The following is an 18,356-nucleotide window of genomic DNA, read 5'->3' as shown; positions in this document are numbered from 1 at the left end:
GTGCAATCATACAGTACGTGGTCTTTTGTGCCTGGTGCGTTCACACAGCGTGTTTTCTAGGTTCATCCATGCCGAAGCATGAATCAGTGCTCCATTCACTTAAACTGGTTGCCAAATTACGTTCTGTTCTACCGATGACCATTTTATTTATCTCGTTAGATTTTTTTAGATAAAGGAGAAATGAAAGTAAGGTGATTCGTTATAAAATCAGACGAATTTTAATATGCAGATGCTCAGCCAGGACCCCAGTAGTGAAAATAATGACACAGTCAGCTGCTCGCCCCTGACATAGCCCGAGTGAGCCCGCAACGAGTGCAGGAGCCCAGAGGGTCGTACAGGAAACTGAAATGACACAAGCAGCATTACTGCTGATGTCACGGTTTTCTAAAGTGACAAAAGACCCTTGGCAAAACTCAGAACAAAACAAAGTACAATCTTCCCCTGATTTACCGAGAGTTGCATTCCTGGAAATCTCAGTAGATCTTAAAACCGTGCAAAATAAATGGCACCTCCGTGCATCATGGGCTCAGATTTACAGACAGACTTTTTACAACATGCACGTCCGGGGGGCATTCAGAAGTCACAGGGGTAAGGAACTGACTCTCACATCAGGGGTGCAAACATCTGGCCCTGCCCACGAATGCCCGTATCTGCCCCCCAGTCCTTGTGACACCCGAAGCTGTTCCCACAAATTCCCCAAATATGCCCAGAGTCTGGCTTGGGGGTGAGAAGGAGAGGCGGAGGTGAGAGATTCAGGGGCCACAGTTCTGAGGGCACGTGTACAGGAGAAGAAGGAATTTACGCATAGAAATTCTCTTGGAGAGTTTCTTGGAGATGTGAAAGGAGACATTTAATATTGAAAGGTTCCCACCAGGATTTAAATTGATTGATTTTGTGCCTGCATAGAATGGGCTGCTTTGCTACTTTGCTACCTGGAACAGGGGGCCAGCATGTTTAAGTGAGGTTTAGCTATCTTTCTACGGATCAGACAACGGCATTCTGCTCCGCCCTATAACAAAGCTGATGGCTTACACAACAGATTACAATTCTGGAATCAAGGGGTTGGCAGGGCTGGCTTTTTCTGAAGCGGCCTCTCTCCTTTTGGCTTGTAGGTGGCTGCCTTCTTCCTGTGTCTGTATCTGTATCCTAATCTCTTCCTTATAAAATCTCCTCCTTATAAGGAGATCATTAGATTGCCTTGCCCCCTTACCCTCCTTATTTTATTTATTTTTAGAGAGGGTGGAAGAAAGAGAGGGAGAGCAACATCAGTGTGTGGTTGCCTCTCCCTTACGGGGGACCTGGCCTGCAACCCAGGCATGTGCTCTGACTGGGAATCGAACCAGCCACCCTTCGATTCATAGGCCGGCTCTCAACCACTGAGCCAAACCAGCCAGGGCTGACCTCACTTAGTCTTAATCACCCCTTTATAGGCCTGTCTCCAAATACAGTCACCGAAGTACTGAGGATTAGGACTTCACATATGAATGGGGGGTGTGAGGAGGAACAATTAGACCCATGACAACAAAGAGGTTGGTTAAGCAGGCGACCATGTCATGGGGTGGGAAGCACAATGAGGCAGGAATCCATGAGGCTGCATGTCAGCTTCTTCACTATCTGGGTGACCTGGGAGCAAGTCCCTTCACCTCTTAGGCCTCAAGTGGCTCATCTGTAAAGCGAGGCTAATGATGCCTCTTCTGGGACTCAGAAGACTTCACGATACAGAAGGGCGTGGGCACTGGCAAGCTTGGAGGAGTCCTGATGGGCCCCTGCTGGGCCATCCATTAAGGCTTTGAAGTGCTGGATGGAAGGGAGGTCCCAGGGGTCCTAGGGTCATGAGACAGGGTGGCTAAGAAGCTACTGAGGGGACTTGGCATACTAGCTGTTTTTTAACCAACTACTATGAAAAAATTCTGATATTTTTATTTTTTTAAGATTTTATTTATTTTTAGGGAGGGAAAGGGAGGGAGAAAGAGGAAGAGAAACATCAATGTGTAGTTGCCACTTGAGCATCCCCTACTGGAGACCTGGCCTGCAACTCAGGCATGTGCTCTGACTGGGAATCGAACCCACAACCCTTTGGTTCACAGTTTGGTGCTCAATCCACTGAGCCACACCAGCCAGGGTGAAAATTTGTGATATTTTTTTTACAACTAGTAGGACCATAGTGGCCATATCAAGGGGGCCTGATTTGGGACACTTGGCAACAGGGGCGGGAATGACACTAAGGTTACTGTTAGGCCCCTTTGCCCCCCTAACCATCCTCCCCTTGCTGCCCACGCAGGCCAAGCTGATCGTCCCCAACAGCACGGCGGGCCTGATCATCGGCAAGGGGGGCGCAACGGTGAAAGCTGTGATGGAACAGTCGGGGGCCTGGGTGCAGCTGTCCCAGAAGCCAGAGGGCATCAACCTGCAGGAGCGTGTGGTGACAGTCAGCGGCGAACCCGAGCAAGTGCACAAGGCCGTGAGCGCCATCGTGCAGAAGGTACAGGAAGACCCCCAGAGCAGCAGCTGCCTCAACATCAGCTACGCCAACGTGGCTGGCCCCGTGGCCAACTCCAACCCCACCGGCTCACCATATGCCAGCCCTGCCGATGTGCTGCCTGCTGCAGCCGCTGCCTCGGCTGCTGCCGCCTCCGGCCTGCTGGGCCCTGCGGGGTTGGCGGGAGTGGGCGCCTTTCCTGCCGCGCTGCCTGCCTTCTCAGGCACCGACCTGCTGGCCATCAGCACGGCGCTTAATACGCTGGCCAGTTACGGCTACAACACCAACTCCCTTGGCCTGGGCCTCAACTCGGCCGCAGCCTCTGGGGTCCTGGCCGCTGTGGCCGCTGGTGCCAACCCTGCCGCCGCCGCCGCTGCCAACCTCCTCGCATCCTACGCGGGTGAGGCGGGGGCCGGGCCAGCCGGAGGGGCTGCCCCACCTCCACCCCCGCCACCCGGAGCCCTGGGGTCCTTTGCATTGGCCGCAGCCGCCAATGGCTACCTCGGGGCCGGGGCAGGCGGTGGGGCAGGCGGAGGGGGTGGCCCGCTGGTGGCCGCTGCAGCCGCAGCTGGGGCTGCCGGTGGCTTCCTGACCGCAGAGAAGTTGGCAGCTGAGAGTGCCAAGGAGCTGGTGGAGATTGCGGTGCCTGAGAACCTGGTGGGAGCCATCCTGGGCAAGGGGGGCAAGACGTTGGTGGAGTACCAGGAGCTGACAGGCGCCCGAATCCAGATCTCCAAGAAGGGCGAGTTCCTGCCAGGCACGCGGAACCGGCGGGTCACCATCACGGGCAGCCCCGCGGCCACGCAAGCCGCTCAATACCTCATCAGCCAGCGGGTCACCTATGAGCAGGGAGTGAGGGCCTCAAACCCCCAGAAAGTGGGATGAGGCCTGTGGTGTGTGCTCCCACCCTTCTCCCTGTTCCTCCTCTTCCTCCTCCTCCTCCTCCTCCTCCCCCCCAACTCTTGACCTCAGCTCGGTGTGGTCCTGCTCTTCCTGGGATTGGGGCTGGGGTAGGTCTGACACACCCCCCTCTCTCTGGTAGTCATAGGCAGGATTGAGAGATGGCTGGGGACGGAGCCCAGAAGCTCCGTCCCTGGCCCTGAACTGACCCCTCCTTCCTCCCTCCCTATGCTTGGCTGGGCCTGACTCTCCTCTCCCAGGGCCCAGGTCTGTGTGATATCTGTATATATTGCATTTTGTTGATTTTAATAGAAAACAAAGCGTTATTTTCTCTTTCTTTCCCTCCTTTTTTTTTTTTTTTCAGTAAGGACTTTTTCCCCCCTTTATAAGTTTTTGTTTCCTTATGGGAGGAGGGGAGGGAGCCTCTGGGTCACCTAGAATGAGGGGCCTCCCCAGAATAACACCCCACCTCTGTTGCTTGCAGTTCCAGATCGAGGGATGTAATGGGAGGAGAGGTAGCAGGAGCCTGAGCTGACATGGGGCACTGGGAGCAGGGACACCAGAGCTCCCAGATTGTCTCAGCTACTCTTCCCCCACTACAGTCGCCCCTCCTAGGTGGGACTTTTAACTCTTTGGTTGTCAGGTTGTGTGGGGAGGGGTGGGGGGTGCTCTGCTGCTGGGAATGAGGCCGGCTCTCCGACTGGGCCAATCCAGTGGGCAAGACTCTTGTGAAAGGCTGGAGCAACTGCCTGTGGCATCTCCTATGGCTTTTCCGGAAGGAATGGGAATGACGTGATGTAATGTTGTGATGTCACTGAATCAAGTACTTTCTGGGGCGCTTCTGGTGTTCCTTATGATGTCACAGGAAGTAGTTCCCCAGAGGTCACTTCCTGTGATGATAGGAGAGACAGGTACTTCCTCCGATGTCTCAGTGAGCCTTCCTGGAAGCTTACTTTAATGATACCATTGGGGGCATGCACTTCCTGTGGTGTTTCCAGGGTACTTCCTGTGATGTCATTGGGATGAAGCATGCACTTCCCGTATTGGGCCATGGCCAGTTAGTGACCCTCTTTCTCCACCCCCACCCCTCTTTGGTGGGTCTCAGCCTAGGCCTAGAGGTCTTGCTAGGAGGAGAATGAGGGGTGGGGCTTGGATCTAATCTGAAGGACTCAAAGGAAAAAGACCCGGCATTGTCGGGGTCACCTCCATCGGAACACACCAAGACTGTGAACTCCCCCGGCAGGGAGGGGTGGGAGATGGAGCTGGTGGAAACCGTTAAAGACCCCCATTCCCACCCCGCCTCTTGTGTGCATGCTTGTGTCTGCGTGGCTTTGTTTCATTGAGTCTGGTGAGCCCGGGGTGTGATGGCTCCGTCAGGCCCCCGTGGCCCCTCGTGGAGTTTGGTGAGCCACCATAGGGCCCCTTGGCCAGAATGCTTCGCGTGGTCTAATGGACTAGATTGGCTTGTGGTTTCCAGCGAGCTGAAGCACTTTGGTGGTGTCTGACAAATCAGAATGTTTTGGTGCTCTCGCCATGGGCCCTGCGGAGCTAGAATGTTCTGATGGAATCTGCCAAGCCAGGCAGCCCTGAGAGTTGGTTTGGGAGTGGCTCCTGAGCGCTGCGGCTGTGGTCAGCACGCTGGCCAGGTTTGCAGGCGGAAATCTAGGGCCTGACCATGCTGTGGACTTAGGATAGCTGAGATCCGTCTCCACCCCCATCAACCTCCCCCTCCCCCTCGGAGACCACCTCCATCTCCTCTAACCCAAAGCAGGGCCCCAGGTGCCCTGGTTCCATCATCAGCATCTCTGGGGGAGGGGCACCCCATGCCCCGCCTCTCCCCCATTTGCCCCCTCCTAGGTCTTCCAGACCCTTTTCCATGGCTTTGGGGGAATCCGGCCTCCTCATCTCTCTCCCAAAAAGGAAGGGAGAAAAGCCAGAGACAATTCCCACCTCTAAAGCCTGGGAGGCCCCTGCCCCGGTCTAGAGAGCCACCCCCAAATCAAAATGTGAAAATCCCTGGAAAGCAATAGCCTTCAAGGTACCTTGCACTGAATTTCCCGCCCCTGCCCTTCCACCTGTTGGGAGGCTGTAGCTTGGGCACTAGGGTGACTTTTTCCATGCCCTCTCCATCTCCAGGGTGGGGGGCAGGCCCCACTTCCCCACGCCCTCCCTCCCATTGCTGCTGCCCCCAACCGCCCCTAATCTCCAGACTGAACCCAGATGGAGATCTGAGTGCCAAAACAATTCTTGATGTAATTTTGTACATTATCTTCTGCAGTTGGGGGCTCCTGAGATTGGGGGTGGAGGCGGCCCTGTGGGCCTTTGCTCCTTCCTGCCTGTCAAAAAGACCTTACAGTATTTCACAGTATCTTTACCCATGTGTGGGTGTGACAGCATCTAGCTGGAATATCCCCCCTACTACTCCCACCCCCCCCCCCGGGCCCCCAAGAGGAGGGGAAGATGCCAGGGAGAGGTAAAGTAAGGTCTGGGAGTGGGGAGGTGGGATTTGAAAGTGCTCATTTCCATATCATTTGCATTCTCAGCTGCCCTCTGCCTGTCAGATGCTTTCTGTACTCAGTCATCCAGTCCCACAGGCACATCTTTGGAGGCTGGGCCTCCTGAAAAGTGTTCCCTTGGGGTATCTGTGTGACAGTCCCCTCCCTGTTCACATTTCTCGGGGACCCCCTACCCCACGAGCCAGGGTTATCTGAAAGGTAGCTCGCTAGCTCAGTGAGCTAGTTCTCTCACCATGCTTGGGAGTACCTACCTTGCCCCATTTCACCCTGGGAAATTTACCATCTTCCCTATCTCTTGAAAGTCCCTTCTGCAATCTGACCTCAATCTTTTGTCCAGAGGGGACACAGATGTGGGGTCAGAGATAGGGATCATTGACAAACCCATCTCCTCTTCTTCCCCCCTCTCTCCCTGTGAGCCAATCAGATCTCAGAGACTCTGAGTGGCCTTCCTTGCACCCTGCTCTTCGGCACCCATTAGGTGCTTAATAAGTGTTTGCTGCATTGAATCGTCGTCTCCCTGTTCCTTTCCATTTGCCCTCCAGCCCTCAACTCTTCCCCTCAGCGTTTCCCTCTCTTTCTCTGGCCCCCTCTGGCATTCTAGTCCTCTCCCTGTGGCTCCCAGTGTCACCTGTCCTGTCTCTATCTTTGTCTATGTCTGTCTTTCCCCTCTCCTCTCAACTCCACCCCACCCCCCAGCATTTCCCTATTGATTTAAAAAAAAAAAAAAAAAGTGCCAAACTTCCTTGGAACTGAGCCACTCTGGGGCAAGGGAACCTCAGATAGGGGGGTAGGACACGGGACCATGTCTCCTTGAGGAGGCCCCTAAGGCACTGAAAAAGTCTGTGAACACTTAGCTCAATTGGGTCCCCTTCCTCACCCCTCCCACCCTGAGTTTTTCTTAGAATCTTTGTAAGAAAAAAAAAAAAAGAAAGAAAGAAAAAAACCTCCCCTTCCACTAACCCTTTGGATCCCCCAAGTTCCACCAGCCGGGGAGAACCCCACTTGCCTCCTTGGGGCAAATCTGTAGAAACTGGAGTGTGGGAGGGGAGACAAGCTCAGCCCCTCCTCTGCTGACCCAAGGGGTGGTGCCAGCTGGATTCCCAAGAAGGACCTCAAAGCACTTAGGAGAAGAAGGGGTTCGATGTGCCAAATTCACCTCCTTCATCCCCCATCTGGGGGTGAGGGGGGACTCTGAGCCAACCTGCCCCAGCCACCTTCTATCCTGTCCCAGCCACCTCTACACAGGCAAGGGGGCTTCACTGCAATAATTATTAGGGATGAGAAGGCGAAGATCGTGCCATCTGTATGCGCCCTAACACCTGCCCTGGGCTAGTAGGTGGGAATGACAAGTATCACAATTGGAATTTAAAGAGTCGGTTTATGGACGGTTGGGGACCTATACTTGGAACAATACGGTACCGCTCTCCTCTGAGTGGTATTTTTTCTCCCCTTCTTAACTCCCAGACTCCTCGGTATCCCCTCGATGTGTTTCTCCTCCTGGTCCTCCACCCTGCGCCCTCCTTATTTTGTTTCTCGTGGTGGCCTACTCTTTGGAAAGTGAGAGGATTCCCCTGCCTTGATTTATTGCTCTTTCAAGAACAGGATCGGAGGTTATGAGAGACGGAGCGGTGGAAAAAGCATTCGCCGAGAGTGGTGATGAGAATGGCAATTTGGGCGTCCAGGCTGCTGATGGGGTGCACCCCTATCGCGACCGCCAGGCAGGCCTTCGCCGTCCGCCCCGCGCCTGCCCGCCGTCTGGAACCCCGCTCGGCTTTGCGAAAGCCGGACTGGGTGTCACGATGGGGAGAACGGGATCGCGATGCCCGCGTTAGGGCACTGCGGGCCAGGGACACAGGCCTACGGCTCTCGTGGAGTCGCGACAGCCAGCTCTGCTCTCGCGATCCCTCTCCACCTCAGTCAGCCGTCTGGACGCCACGGGGGAGGGGACTTTTCATCCGTGGTGCGCTGCTGGTGCGTGTAAGGTCGGTCTCTGTGCTGGGTGGCAGGGAGGAAGCTGGGGAAGTCTCTGTGGGGGTCGGGGCGGTGAAGGCTGCTGGTTTTTAACCCCTTCTCAGCCAGTCCAGGATACTCTTGTCTCCCAGAGATAATTGGGGGGGCCGCCTAATCCCCCTCCCCTACCTTCTCTTTCCCCCTCCCCCACCCCCAAAACCACCAACCTCTCATTTTCTAAGTGACTCCATCACCACCGGCCACCGGGACCTGCGACCTCATTGCTCCAGCCCGCCCCACTCGACAGTCAGACTCGCTCATCGAACTTTTTGATTAACCCTTTCTGTGTTCATCCCACGGAAAACTGTGTGTCCGGCGGCGGGGGAGGGGGGAGGCGAGGGGCACTAGCTACCTTTCCTCCATCTCCCCCCACCGCCCATGCCTCCCCACCCTCACCCCATCCCATGCCCGACCCTACCCCTCATCCCTAGGGTCCTCCCCGCCCTGGGGATAGAGACCCTGTATAAATCTGTCTGGCTTTGTCCCTTTCAAAGTCGCGGCCAGGGGTGTGGCCTCCCCCAAGTGGAGAGCTCACTCTGGCCCCACACTCCTTTCTGTGCCCCCCCCCCACTCCCCACCCCTTCATTGTAAATAGTCACTTTTGTACTGGGTTTGAGCCAGGGGACGTGGGGAGTCATTTTTTTTCTTTGTGTTGGCATCTCAGGCCACTGGAGGCATGGCCCACATCCCGGTGTGATTTGGGAAAATCCCAAGGTGTGTTCCCTCACCTGCCCCCAATGCTAAAGATGTCGGGATTATCAGCATTAGCCCTAGAGGGTTGGGATGCACGGATCCCCTGGCAGGGAACAGGGAGAGGTGTGGAAAGGTGTAGTGTGAAGTGACGACTCAGTTTTCCCCATCTATGAAATGGGTTCGTCCTCCAGGTTCCCTGAGGAGCCTCAGCGAGATAATGGTGGAGTCAGAGGAGTTGGAATCTCTCTCTCCCCTTGCTCTGTTTGGGACAGACAGGGTAGGAGAAGAATGGGGGAAGGGGGAGAGCTGGAGAACAAATTGCTAAATCCTTATTAGGATCTTAAGAGAGCCTCTCCCAGGCTTGTTCTCTCCCTTGGAAAATGAGGGGACTGAAGGACTTTGAAGGTCCCTTGGGTATCCCCAATCCCTAGATTAAAGGCCCAAGCCCAGGGCTAGCCCCTTGCCTGCTACCCCATGCCCAGATTCTGTTTCTTGGGCCCAGACCGTCCACCATGTGGCCATGCCTCCAGTGTCTCCATTCAACCTCCTCTAACTGATTCCTTCCATCCTCTGCAACCAGAGACGCTGCCCGCCTCCTCCCCACCACTTCCGGAAGCTCCTGGCTGGGGCCCACTGCCCTCTCCTCTCCCCCTCCCCCCATTGCCATGCCTGGGCCACGCCCACCGCACCCACCCACCCCCAGTGTCCGTCGTGTGACCTAGTGCACCATGTATTAGCTTCCATGGCCCCCACCCCCGGACCCCACCACACCCCCTTCCCCCACCCCCTCTCCCTCGGCGACTTCACCTTTTTTTGCCGCGATAAACGCCATCTCAGCATCTGTGTCTAATGTTGTCTTTTTTGCTTGACATCACACACTCCTTAACCCATCCCCTTCCCTCTTCCTCCTCCCACACCTCCACCCTCATCCTCAATTCTTTCCCCTTTTCCCCAGGGCTCTGGGCATGTAGGGGAGGAGGGTGGGGGGACCTCTGACCGGGGGCCAAGGAGGGGAGGGGCGGATTGTTCTCCCTGGACTGCGTGAGCACCCAGAGCGAGTGCGTCTGAGGGTAGCAGGTGCTGCTCCAGGTTTAGTTTCCTGGCCTCAACGCCCAATCAGAGGACAGACACCACCACCACCACGCCCACGGCACATCCTCGGCACCACAGTCCCGCAAGCACGCTCCCACACGCACATCCCCACCCGCACAGCACTGCAAACGCATGACCCCAAGCAGAGTCTGGACAGCCTAGGGTTCAGGTTTGGGAGTCTGTTGAGATCCAGGTTCAAATCCCAGCGCTACTATGTAACCCTGGGATTTTGCCCCTCTGGGCCTCCATCTCCCCGTCTGCAAAATGGAGATTTTTAAACTGTTATTTCTATGGCTCATGCTAGGATTTAATACACCACTTACTTAAAAGAAATTACTGAGCACCTGTTAGGGGCAAGGCACCTTTCTAGGTGCTGGGGATACAGCAATTCACAAGACAGACCCAAATGTCTCTGCTTAATTCTCCTGGAACCTGGAAACGCTTCCATAGCACGGAATCTGGCACGTGGAACTAAATGCATCTCAGAGGTTGCAAACCTTCGGCCAGCGGGCACGTCTGGTGCACGTACAATGTTGTTCGGCCTGAATAGCGTTTGTGTGAATTTGATGCCAGCATTTAAACGTTGGGAGCCTTCTGAAAACATGGCTTTCTTGCCCCTCTTGAGAAATCCGACGTGGCATCTCTGGGTGGGGATAGCCACCTGGCCGTAACTGGGTGAGCGGGGCAGTCGCTGCCCGGCATCCAGGGCAGGGGGGGTTGTGTTACATACCTGGCCCCTGGACGAACTTGAATTTGCAACCCCTGTGGTAAGTGTTTAACACTAATCTCCTTTGGAGGTGTCAGAGATGGGGCTGGGCAGGTGGGGATGTGGCCAGCAGGAGAAAAGACAGCATTGGGGATGCAGGGAGAAGAGAGACACATTTAGGGGGAGGCCGGACGCGCTGGTTCTGAGGCGACCAGGACACCTTGCTGCTTCTTTCTGGATCTCAGTCTCCACGTTTGGAAAACACGCATTAAAGCTGTACTTACCTTCTGGAATATTCCAGAAGGATGACATGAGCAAATTACCCCCTCAGTACCTGACACAGAGGAGATGCTCAGCAGATAGTGGTCACTGGAGAGAACCTCCCAGCTCAAAAACTAACAATGACATGATTGTAGAGAATGACAAACCCAGGCAGAGGAGGGAAAGGAGACAGGTTAGGACAAAGTAAGAGACAACAACAGGGATAAAGACAAGGAGGGATTCACGGAAAGCAGTCCCCACCTGCTTAGGGTGTGTTTTTCATCTGTTCACTCATTCATTCGCTCGTTCAACAGGCGTTTACCGAGCACCTACTATGTTCTCAGGCCCAGGGATTCGGCAACAACCATGACAAGTCACTGGTCTCGTGTGAACAGCCTGTGAGCCATATCCCCCACCCTTAGCCCATAGTAGATGCTCAAAAATCTACCATAACTTGCTCCACAGGCACCTCTGGTCCTGGCCTGTGGCCTTCAAGTATTGCCTGGTATTCAAGAAATATCACCAAGTCAGGCCGTGCTCATGAAAAGTAGAAGAATTTTCTACCAGGAAGCTGAGAACTGGGAAGGGATTTGGGGGAGAGGGTGGCGTTTAGTCTCTGTTCTGCTGTGTGACTTTGGAAAAGTCTCGTGACCGACCTCTCTGGCCCAGGAGAAGGAAAGGAGAGAACACGAGGTCAGGACGCAGGTGAGTAATGGGAGGTTCCTAACTCAGAGCTTCCAAACCTTTTCTGGTGGCAGGCGTACAGGTAGGGGTGGAGAGGCGCGGGGCCTCGATGAGAAGAGAGATGAAGAAAGAAGACAGAAGACGTTCCTGGCGGAGAAAGATGTCCTAGAGACAGGGCCGGGCCGGGCTGGGAGGGGGGAGGGAGGAGGGGGGCGAGTTGGGAGTGTGGGGGGCTCAGGGATGGTTCTGAGAGGCCTTTGCACATTGGAGCGAGGTCATTAAGAGACAGAGAAGGCAGAGATGGACTGGCAGAGCAAAAGAAAGACAAGCACGAACAAAAAACCCAGAAAAGGCCGAAAGAGAACAGAGATGGAGAGAGGGTCGCCAGATTTAGCAAATAAAAATACAGCATGTCCGGTGAGATTTGAATTTCAGATGTTTTAAAATGAGTATAATTTTCTTATTTTTAAGAAGATTTTATTTATTTTTAGAGCGAGGGGAGGGGAGGGAGAAAGAGAGGGAAAGACACATCGAGGTGAGAGAGAAACATCAATCAGTTGCCTCTTGAACTCGCCCCTACAGCCCGGCCACGACCGAACTTGCAGTCCAGGCATGCGCCCTGCCTGGCAGGAAGTGAACCGGCGACCTTTCTCTTCACAGGACGACGCCCAACCAACTGAGCCACACGTGTCAGGGCGACATGAGTATAATTATCCTAAGTCTAAGTATGTTCCATGCAATTCGGGGCCGTACTTAAACTAAACTACCTAAAATTCAAATGGAACTAGCTATCCTGTATTTTATCTGGCAGCCCTAGATGGAAAACAGAGATCTGCGGGGTGACAACGAAGCCAGGAGAGGAGCCAGGTGGCCCCAGTCCACTGTCTGGAACCCTGACCCGGGCAAGCCTTGCTCCCTGCCCTTGGGTCTCCCCCTTTCTCTGCTCTCCCTGTCCCCAGCTCTCTATCCCTAAGACCCCTCCCTCCCTTAGAGACCCTGTATCTGACCCCCCCCCCCCCGCCCCTCAGTCCTCCTGAGGGATCTGCCACAGACATCAAAAGTGGTGGGGTCACCCTTCTCACCCCTGCCCAAGTCATCAGGTGGAGTCTGGGACTTCAGAGACAAGGCCTGTGAGGCAAGTGACAGAGAGGTTGGGGCGTGTGTTCAGGGACACTACACCCCTCCTGCATCAGGCTGCTGAAGCTTGGGGCTGGGGAAAGAGACCTCCCTCCAGAAAGCTCCTCCAGCAGGCAGGGCCTCTCCAACATCCCTCCGGCCTCCTGCCTCCACCAGCCATGCATGCTGGAGTCTCTTCTCTGAAGTGTCCCCTTCCAGCACTGGGGAGGTCTCTGTCACTGTTTCTGGCCCCCTGCCCTTGCCTCTGTCAGTCGTCCTCACTGCCTCAGTTTACCTTCAGTATTTCTCTGGGTTTCTGTCTCACATCTTTCTTCCATCACTTTTTTAGGCTGTCTCTCCTAGGGGTGGGGTATCCGTGTGCCTCTCCCAAGAGCTTTCCCTGTCGCTGCCCGAGTCTGCACCTCTTTCTCCCTGTCTGTGTACCCACTATTGCTCAGTGGCAGCCAACAGAATCCACTCGGGCCAGTGAAAGGAGAAAGGGACTTATTGAGGGGCACAGAGCCTGCCGGAAGACACAGGCTCCAGGCTGAGCCTCCAGGGCACTCCCAAATCCACCGCCCACAAAAGGCCACCCAGGAACTGCTGCTCCCCTACGCGATCAGGAGGCCGGCCGCTGGTTCCGTGACCACCCTGGCTCGCCGGGATCCGCGGTGGCAGGCAGGGAGACAGCCAAGCGTCTGCCCATCTCCCCACTTAATTAGAAATTCAAGCTTCCCGCGGAGGCATCTGATTGGCGGAACCTAAATCTCCTGGAACTTCCCCTCTCCCCGCCACAAGGCATTCTGGGAATTGTAGTTTTAACTTGCCGACCTCTGCAGTTAGCGCTCTAGGAGAGCGAAATAGATGCGAAGTGGAATAAATGTTGCGGGGGGCCCATTTTCTCCCCATGATTGTACGCACTGTCTCACTGCCCATTTCTTTCTTCTTTTAAATTTTTTATTACAGTTGAGATTCATTTTTACATATACAATTTCAATTACAGTGGATATTCAATATCAGGTTAGTTTCAGGTGTATGTACAGCAGAGTGACTAGACATTTATTTAAGCGATCTCCCGTTAAGTCTAGTACCCACCCTGGCACTGTACATAGTTATCACGATATCACTCACTAAATTCTCTATGGTATACATCCAACTCCCTGTGTTCATGATTTCTCGCTTTCAGTCTACTTTCTCTGCCTGTTCTTTTGCCCCTTTTCACTGTCCAGTTTTATCTCAATCCTTCATCTCTAGGGCCGTCTCTGGTCCTATTTCTTCATCGCTGGCTGCTCGGTGCCGAGCCCCATAGTCTCCCTGCCTCAACCCTACCCCAGGGCCAGCTCCAACACGCAGGCGCTCTCCCTCTCGGCCTTCACCCCATTGTCAGCTGAGCCGGAGGCTCAGAGCTGTAAGGGTGAGGAAGGTACGGGAGCCCCTGATTCCCCGGACAAGGCTAGAAGAAGACCCAGACTTTGGCGTTTCTCAGCTGCTCTTCCTGCAGGTGGGAAAAGCCAGTCCCTCCAGGTAGGCAAGGTGAACGGAAAGAGTTTGGGGAGTTCCTGGACAGAGCTGGTGTGGCCACATGGGTTTGGGGACAGAGCCAGGTCCTCTGTCAGCCAAATGTAATTGACAACCTGCTCTCCTAGAAGCTGTGGCTACCTCCACGTCCTCCCTCTTCACTCTTCTCCCCTACCTAGTGATCTTAGAACTGCAGGGAAATGGAGCTCTGCCTCAGGAAGCACGTGGTCATGCCAAAAATAGTTACTATGTGTCCCCTGATTCATTGCCAGGCACTGTTCTGGACACTAGGGAACAAGAGAGATGACAAATTTCCCTATCCTTAAGAACTTACACCCTACTGAGGGAAATAGACAATAAAGAAGATAAATGGGTAAATTATACAGTACACCAGATGATAATACATGTCATGAAGAAAAATGAGACAGAGAAAAGAAATCGTGCTAGAAGAGAGAGGCATCATAATTTTCAATAAGATGAACGGAAAGGCTGAAAATGTGGCATGTCAGTAAAGACCGGCAGGAGAGGTGGGAGTGAGAATGGAGATATCTGGGGAAGGAGCATTTCAGGCAGAGAAAACAGCAAGTGAAAAGGCCCTGGGGGAGAATGTGCCTAGAATATATGTGGAGTAGCAAGAAAGCAAGGGCAGCTGGTGCAGAGCGAGCAAGGGGAGGGTACAAGGAAATTGGGTCAGAGGAGACAAAGGAGGCCCTTTAATTTGAGGTCTTGAGGGCCACTGTGGGCTTTGACTTTTACACCTAGTGAGACGGAAGCCATGGGAGGCTTCTGAGCAGAGGGATGTGAGCTGACTTGGATTCTAACAGCATCACGCTGGTTGTTGTGTGGGGTGCAGTCTGTAGGGGATGGGGGCTAGGAGCAGGGCGTAGAGCTGGGAGCCCCGTAAAAGGATGGCTGCAGAGGTCCAGGAGGAAGGTGATGGCGGCTGTGGACATGGAGAGGAGTCGTTGGCTTCGGATGGAATTTGAAGGCAGCATGATGGCATCTCCTGGCAGACTGGATATGGGGCGTGAAAGACAAAGAAGAATCAAGGATAACTTCTAGTCACGTTAAAGCTCTTAGGACTGGAGTTTGGTTCCAGTTAGGATTCAAAATTAATCAGGCTAAGGCCAAGGTTACGGATCAGTAGCAATCACTGTCACCAGAGTTTGGTTTGGGGTTGAAGAAAGGTTAGGATTCGGGTAGGTGACAAGTAGCGTTGGTGTTTGGGTTACGGTCATGGTGAAGGTTGGATTATACAGGATAAAGGTAGAGATTAGCCATTAAGTTAAGACTCTGGCTATAGCTAGAATCACAGTCAAGGCTAGGATTATGGCTAAAATCGGGGCTGTGTTTGGATCTAGGAGTGGATTGGGGTTCTCTCTGGGATCAAGGTCGAGGTGAATCAATCTCTGGTCAGGACCAGAGTTAAGGTTTCAGGTTGGAGTATACCATGGTCATCATTTACAGTTAAGGACTAGGGTCATTAGAGATAGAATTAGGCCAATATTAGAATCATAGCTAAGCCCTGGTTGGTGTAGCTCAGTGGATTAAGTGCCGGCCTGTGAACCGAAGGGTCACCGGTTCAATTCCCAGTCAGGGCACATGCTTAGGTTTTGGGCCAGGTCCCCACTAGGGGGCGCTCAAGAAGCAACCATACATTGATGTTTCTCTCCTTCTCTTTCTCCCTCCCTTCCTCTCTCTCTAAAAATAAATAAAATCTTAAAAAAAGAAGAAGAAGAAGAAGAATAGCTTAAGGACAGGTCACAGGTTCAGGGTTAAGGACAGGGCTGGGTTCGGGACAAAGTCGGAGCCAGGTTTATAACAGAGAAAGGGCTAGGGCGATAGCTGAGGTCAGAGTCAGCTAGGCCAAAGGTAGAGCGAAGACAAGGACAGGGGTAGGATTAAGCACTGACCCAGCTTTTGTCAGAACGCGGGTTGGGGTGGCTAGGGGGTGTGGTGGGGGGCCTGTGTGGCCTCTTGGCCTCCTTGCACCTGCCTGACACCGCACAGGTGGCCGGCACCACGAAGATCTGGATTTCGGAGCACGTCTTTGACCACCCGTGGGAAACGGCTACAACAGCTGCAATGCAGAAATACCCACACCCTATGAGCCCAAGTGTGGTTGGAGGTGGTGTATCGGACAGACATACAGATCCTTCTGGAAATGGGCACAGCCACAGATTTTTCAGCACAGAGTGGGGACTGCCTTCCATTGTGAAACCTCTCATCAGTGCGGCAAGAACCCAAACGTACGTGCAAGAACGGACACTCTGTAGCTGATCCTGCAGAGAAAACAGTGGAATACAGAGACACTAATACTTCACTTACAAATACGGTGCCAGCGATGAGAGACCACAGTCTTCGTATATAAAGACATAGAGGAACCCCATCTTCAGGACCCAGTAAAAACTGTTCGAGTCAAGAGGCCACAATCTCTGTGAAAGGAGTTAGTCTCAGAAGTTATCTCCAAGGGCTGACGGCGAGCACGGTACCTTCAGATGCTAATAAAGGCCGGAAGTAATGGAAGGGTAAATGCATACATTACATGCTGAGACTGAAGAACTGACAGCTTTGGCAAGAGGGAACACAGGAACACCAACGGCGGCCGCAACATTTGTAGAGAAAAGATGACATTACTGTACAACACCCAGTCTCCCAGATCTCTACCAGCTGGCATTATATTTATTTGTTATTTACAAAATACAAGTATACGTGTTTGCTTCGGCAGCACATATACTAAAACTAGAACAATACGGAGAAGATCAGCATGGCCCCTGAGCAAGGATGACACGCAAATTTATGAAGCGTTCCATTTTTTTAACTCTATTTTAGGCAGAATTCTTTTTTAATAAGCTGAAGAAAGACTATGAGACTTGATCAAAACAAAGAGGTACAGGATTTCTAAATAAAAGGGAACGTCTGACATTGAAAAGAAGAGAATGTGGGTTGGGCTAAGGTTCTGAGTGAGTTAGGGTTAAAGCAGGTGGGAGGTGGATGGGAGCCGAAGGTTTGGGAATTTTAGTGTTGGTCTCCTGTCAGCTTTGTGTGTGGGAATGTGCACTGAGGGTGGTATTAGGTGAGGGGATATTAGCTGCTGTAACAAACCAACCCTGACATCTCAGTGGCTCAACAGTGCAATGTGGGTCCAAAGCATGTTTGGCCCCACATATTTTGGCTCTGCCATCATCAACACAAGGAAAGGGAGAAGGAGAAGCCTTCCTAACGTCTGCATGCCCAGAAGTGACACAGGTCACCTCTGCCAATCTTCCTTTCATAAACACTAGTCACATGGCCCTTCCCAGTGATGCAGAATGGGGCTGTGAGTTGAAAAGAGTGGGAACTGGTGAGCCCTGAATCGATGAGGAGAAAGACGGATTAACAGATTTTAACCCTGGGGTTGGAGGGTTAAGAAGGGGGCATGGACAAAAGTCCAAAGAGAAGCAGAGAGAAGTTGAGAGAGAGACATGCAGAGACAGAAATGGACAGAGACCAGAGAGAATGAGGGAGAACTCACAGACTAAGGGAGAGAAACCTAGAGAGAGAAAGGGACAAAGATCCAGAGAGCGGGAGGGCGGAGAGCCAGAGAGAGGGACATGGGGGGTGGGGGACAATATTACCCAGGAGGGTGGTAGACAGAGACCCAGAGAGAGAAAGAGAACAGAAAAAACGAAAGAAAGGAGGCAGGAAGGAAGGAAGGATGGGGAAGGGGAGGGGAGGGGAGGGGAGGGAATCCAGGAAGGGGCTGGAGGTGGGTCTCAGAAGCCATCTCCTCACTCTCACCGGGGCCACCCTTCCCCTCTCTCTTTACTTAGTGAGGGCTCACCTGTACTCTGGTCCTTCCGAGTGATATTTATATGTAGTACATTTGTTGGTTTTAGTAAACGAAGTGTCATTTTCTCTTCCTTTCCTTCTTTTTTATTTTTTCCTTTTTAATGTTTGGATCTTAGAGGAAATAGAGGGAGCCTACAATTTTGACCATTCCTTAAATAAAAAATAAAAAATAGAAAGAGCAACCATAACCCTTTCCATTCTTGTACAGAGCCCAGAGATTGGGCAGAACTTTGCGGATGAAGGTGGCAGACAAGAGGCCTTGCTGAGGGGTATGCTAACGTCAGCAGGCTCCTGCGGCTCTTTTCTCCCCACCAGAAGAGATGGGTTTTTTTACTCTAGAGATGTTTTTGAAAGACAGACAGTTACAGACTAAGGGGGTGGGTGCATGACCTTTACTGCTTAACCCCCTCCGGACGCCCAAGATTCAAGTTGCCCCAGCGCAGGCTGTACCTCACCAACCTCCCTCGGCAAGACCTTTGCAGCGACAAATCCCTCCCCACAGTAGCGACTACTCAAAGCTTAGGGCTTTTCTAGACGGGGCGGGGCGGGG

The 18,356-nt window shown here is 53.2% G+C and overlaps 1 protein-coding gene, 1 non-coding gene and 1 pseudogene across 7 annotated transcripts in view; all 3 read left to right on the top strand.

The window, feature by feature from the left end:
- Positions 1 to 9,399, top strand: part of NOVA2 (NOVA alternative splicing regulator 2) — a 30,198-nt gene extending 20,799 nt beyond the window's left edge. Inside the window, exons 4-5 of one of the 6 annotated variants that reach the window (XR_008425823.2) lie at positions 2,282 to 3,646; positions 3,864 to 9,399. Coding sequence is in view for 1 of the 6 variants with exons in the window: in XM_053915841.2 (XP_053771816.1) it covers positions 2,282 to 3,364 (1,083 nt within the window). In the remaining 5 variants the exon portion in view is untranslated. Of the gene's footprint in view, positions 1 to 2,281 lie in introns of all 6 variants that reach the window. The other 5 variants (XR_008425826.2, XR_008425824.2, XR_008425822.2 and 2 more) reach the window with 5 other exon arrangements.
- Positions 9,400 to 11,751: 2,352 nt separating this feature from the next.
- On the top strand, positions 11,752 to 16,606 carry LOC112312847 (PRELI domain containing protein 3B-like; annotated as a pseudogene).
- Positions 16,607 to 16,687: 81 nt separating this feature from the next.
- On the top strand, positions 16,688 to 16,794 carry LOC112312964 (U6 spliceosomal RNA). Its single transcript, XR_002975640.1, has one exon. It is a non-coding gene; the product is annotated as a U6 spliceosomal RNA (small nuclear RNA).
- The last annotated feature ends 1,562 nt before the right edge of the window (positions 16,795 to 18,356 follow it).

Source organism: Desmodus rotundus, chromosome 12 (genome assembly GCF_022682495.2).
Source record: "Desmodus rotundus isolate HL8 chromosome 12, HLdesRot8A.1, whole genome shotgun sequence".
NCBI classification, from domain to species: Eukaryota; Metazoa; Chordata; class Mammalia; order Chiroptera; family Phyllostomidae; genus Desmodus; species Desmodus rotundus.
The sequence above is the reverse complement of the archived record's forward strand: the minus strand, read 5'-3'. Positions and strand labels throughout refer to the sequence as shown.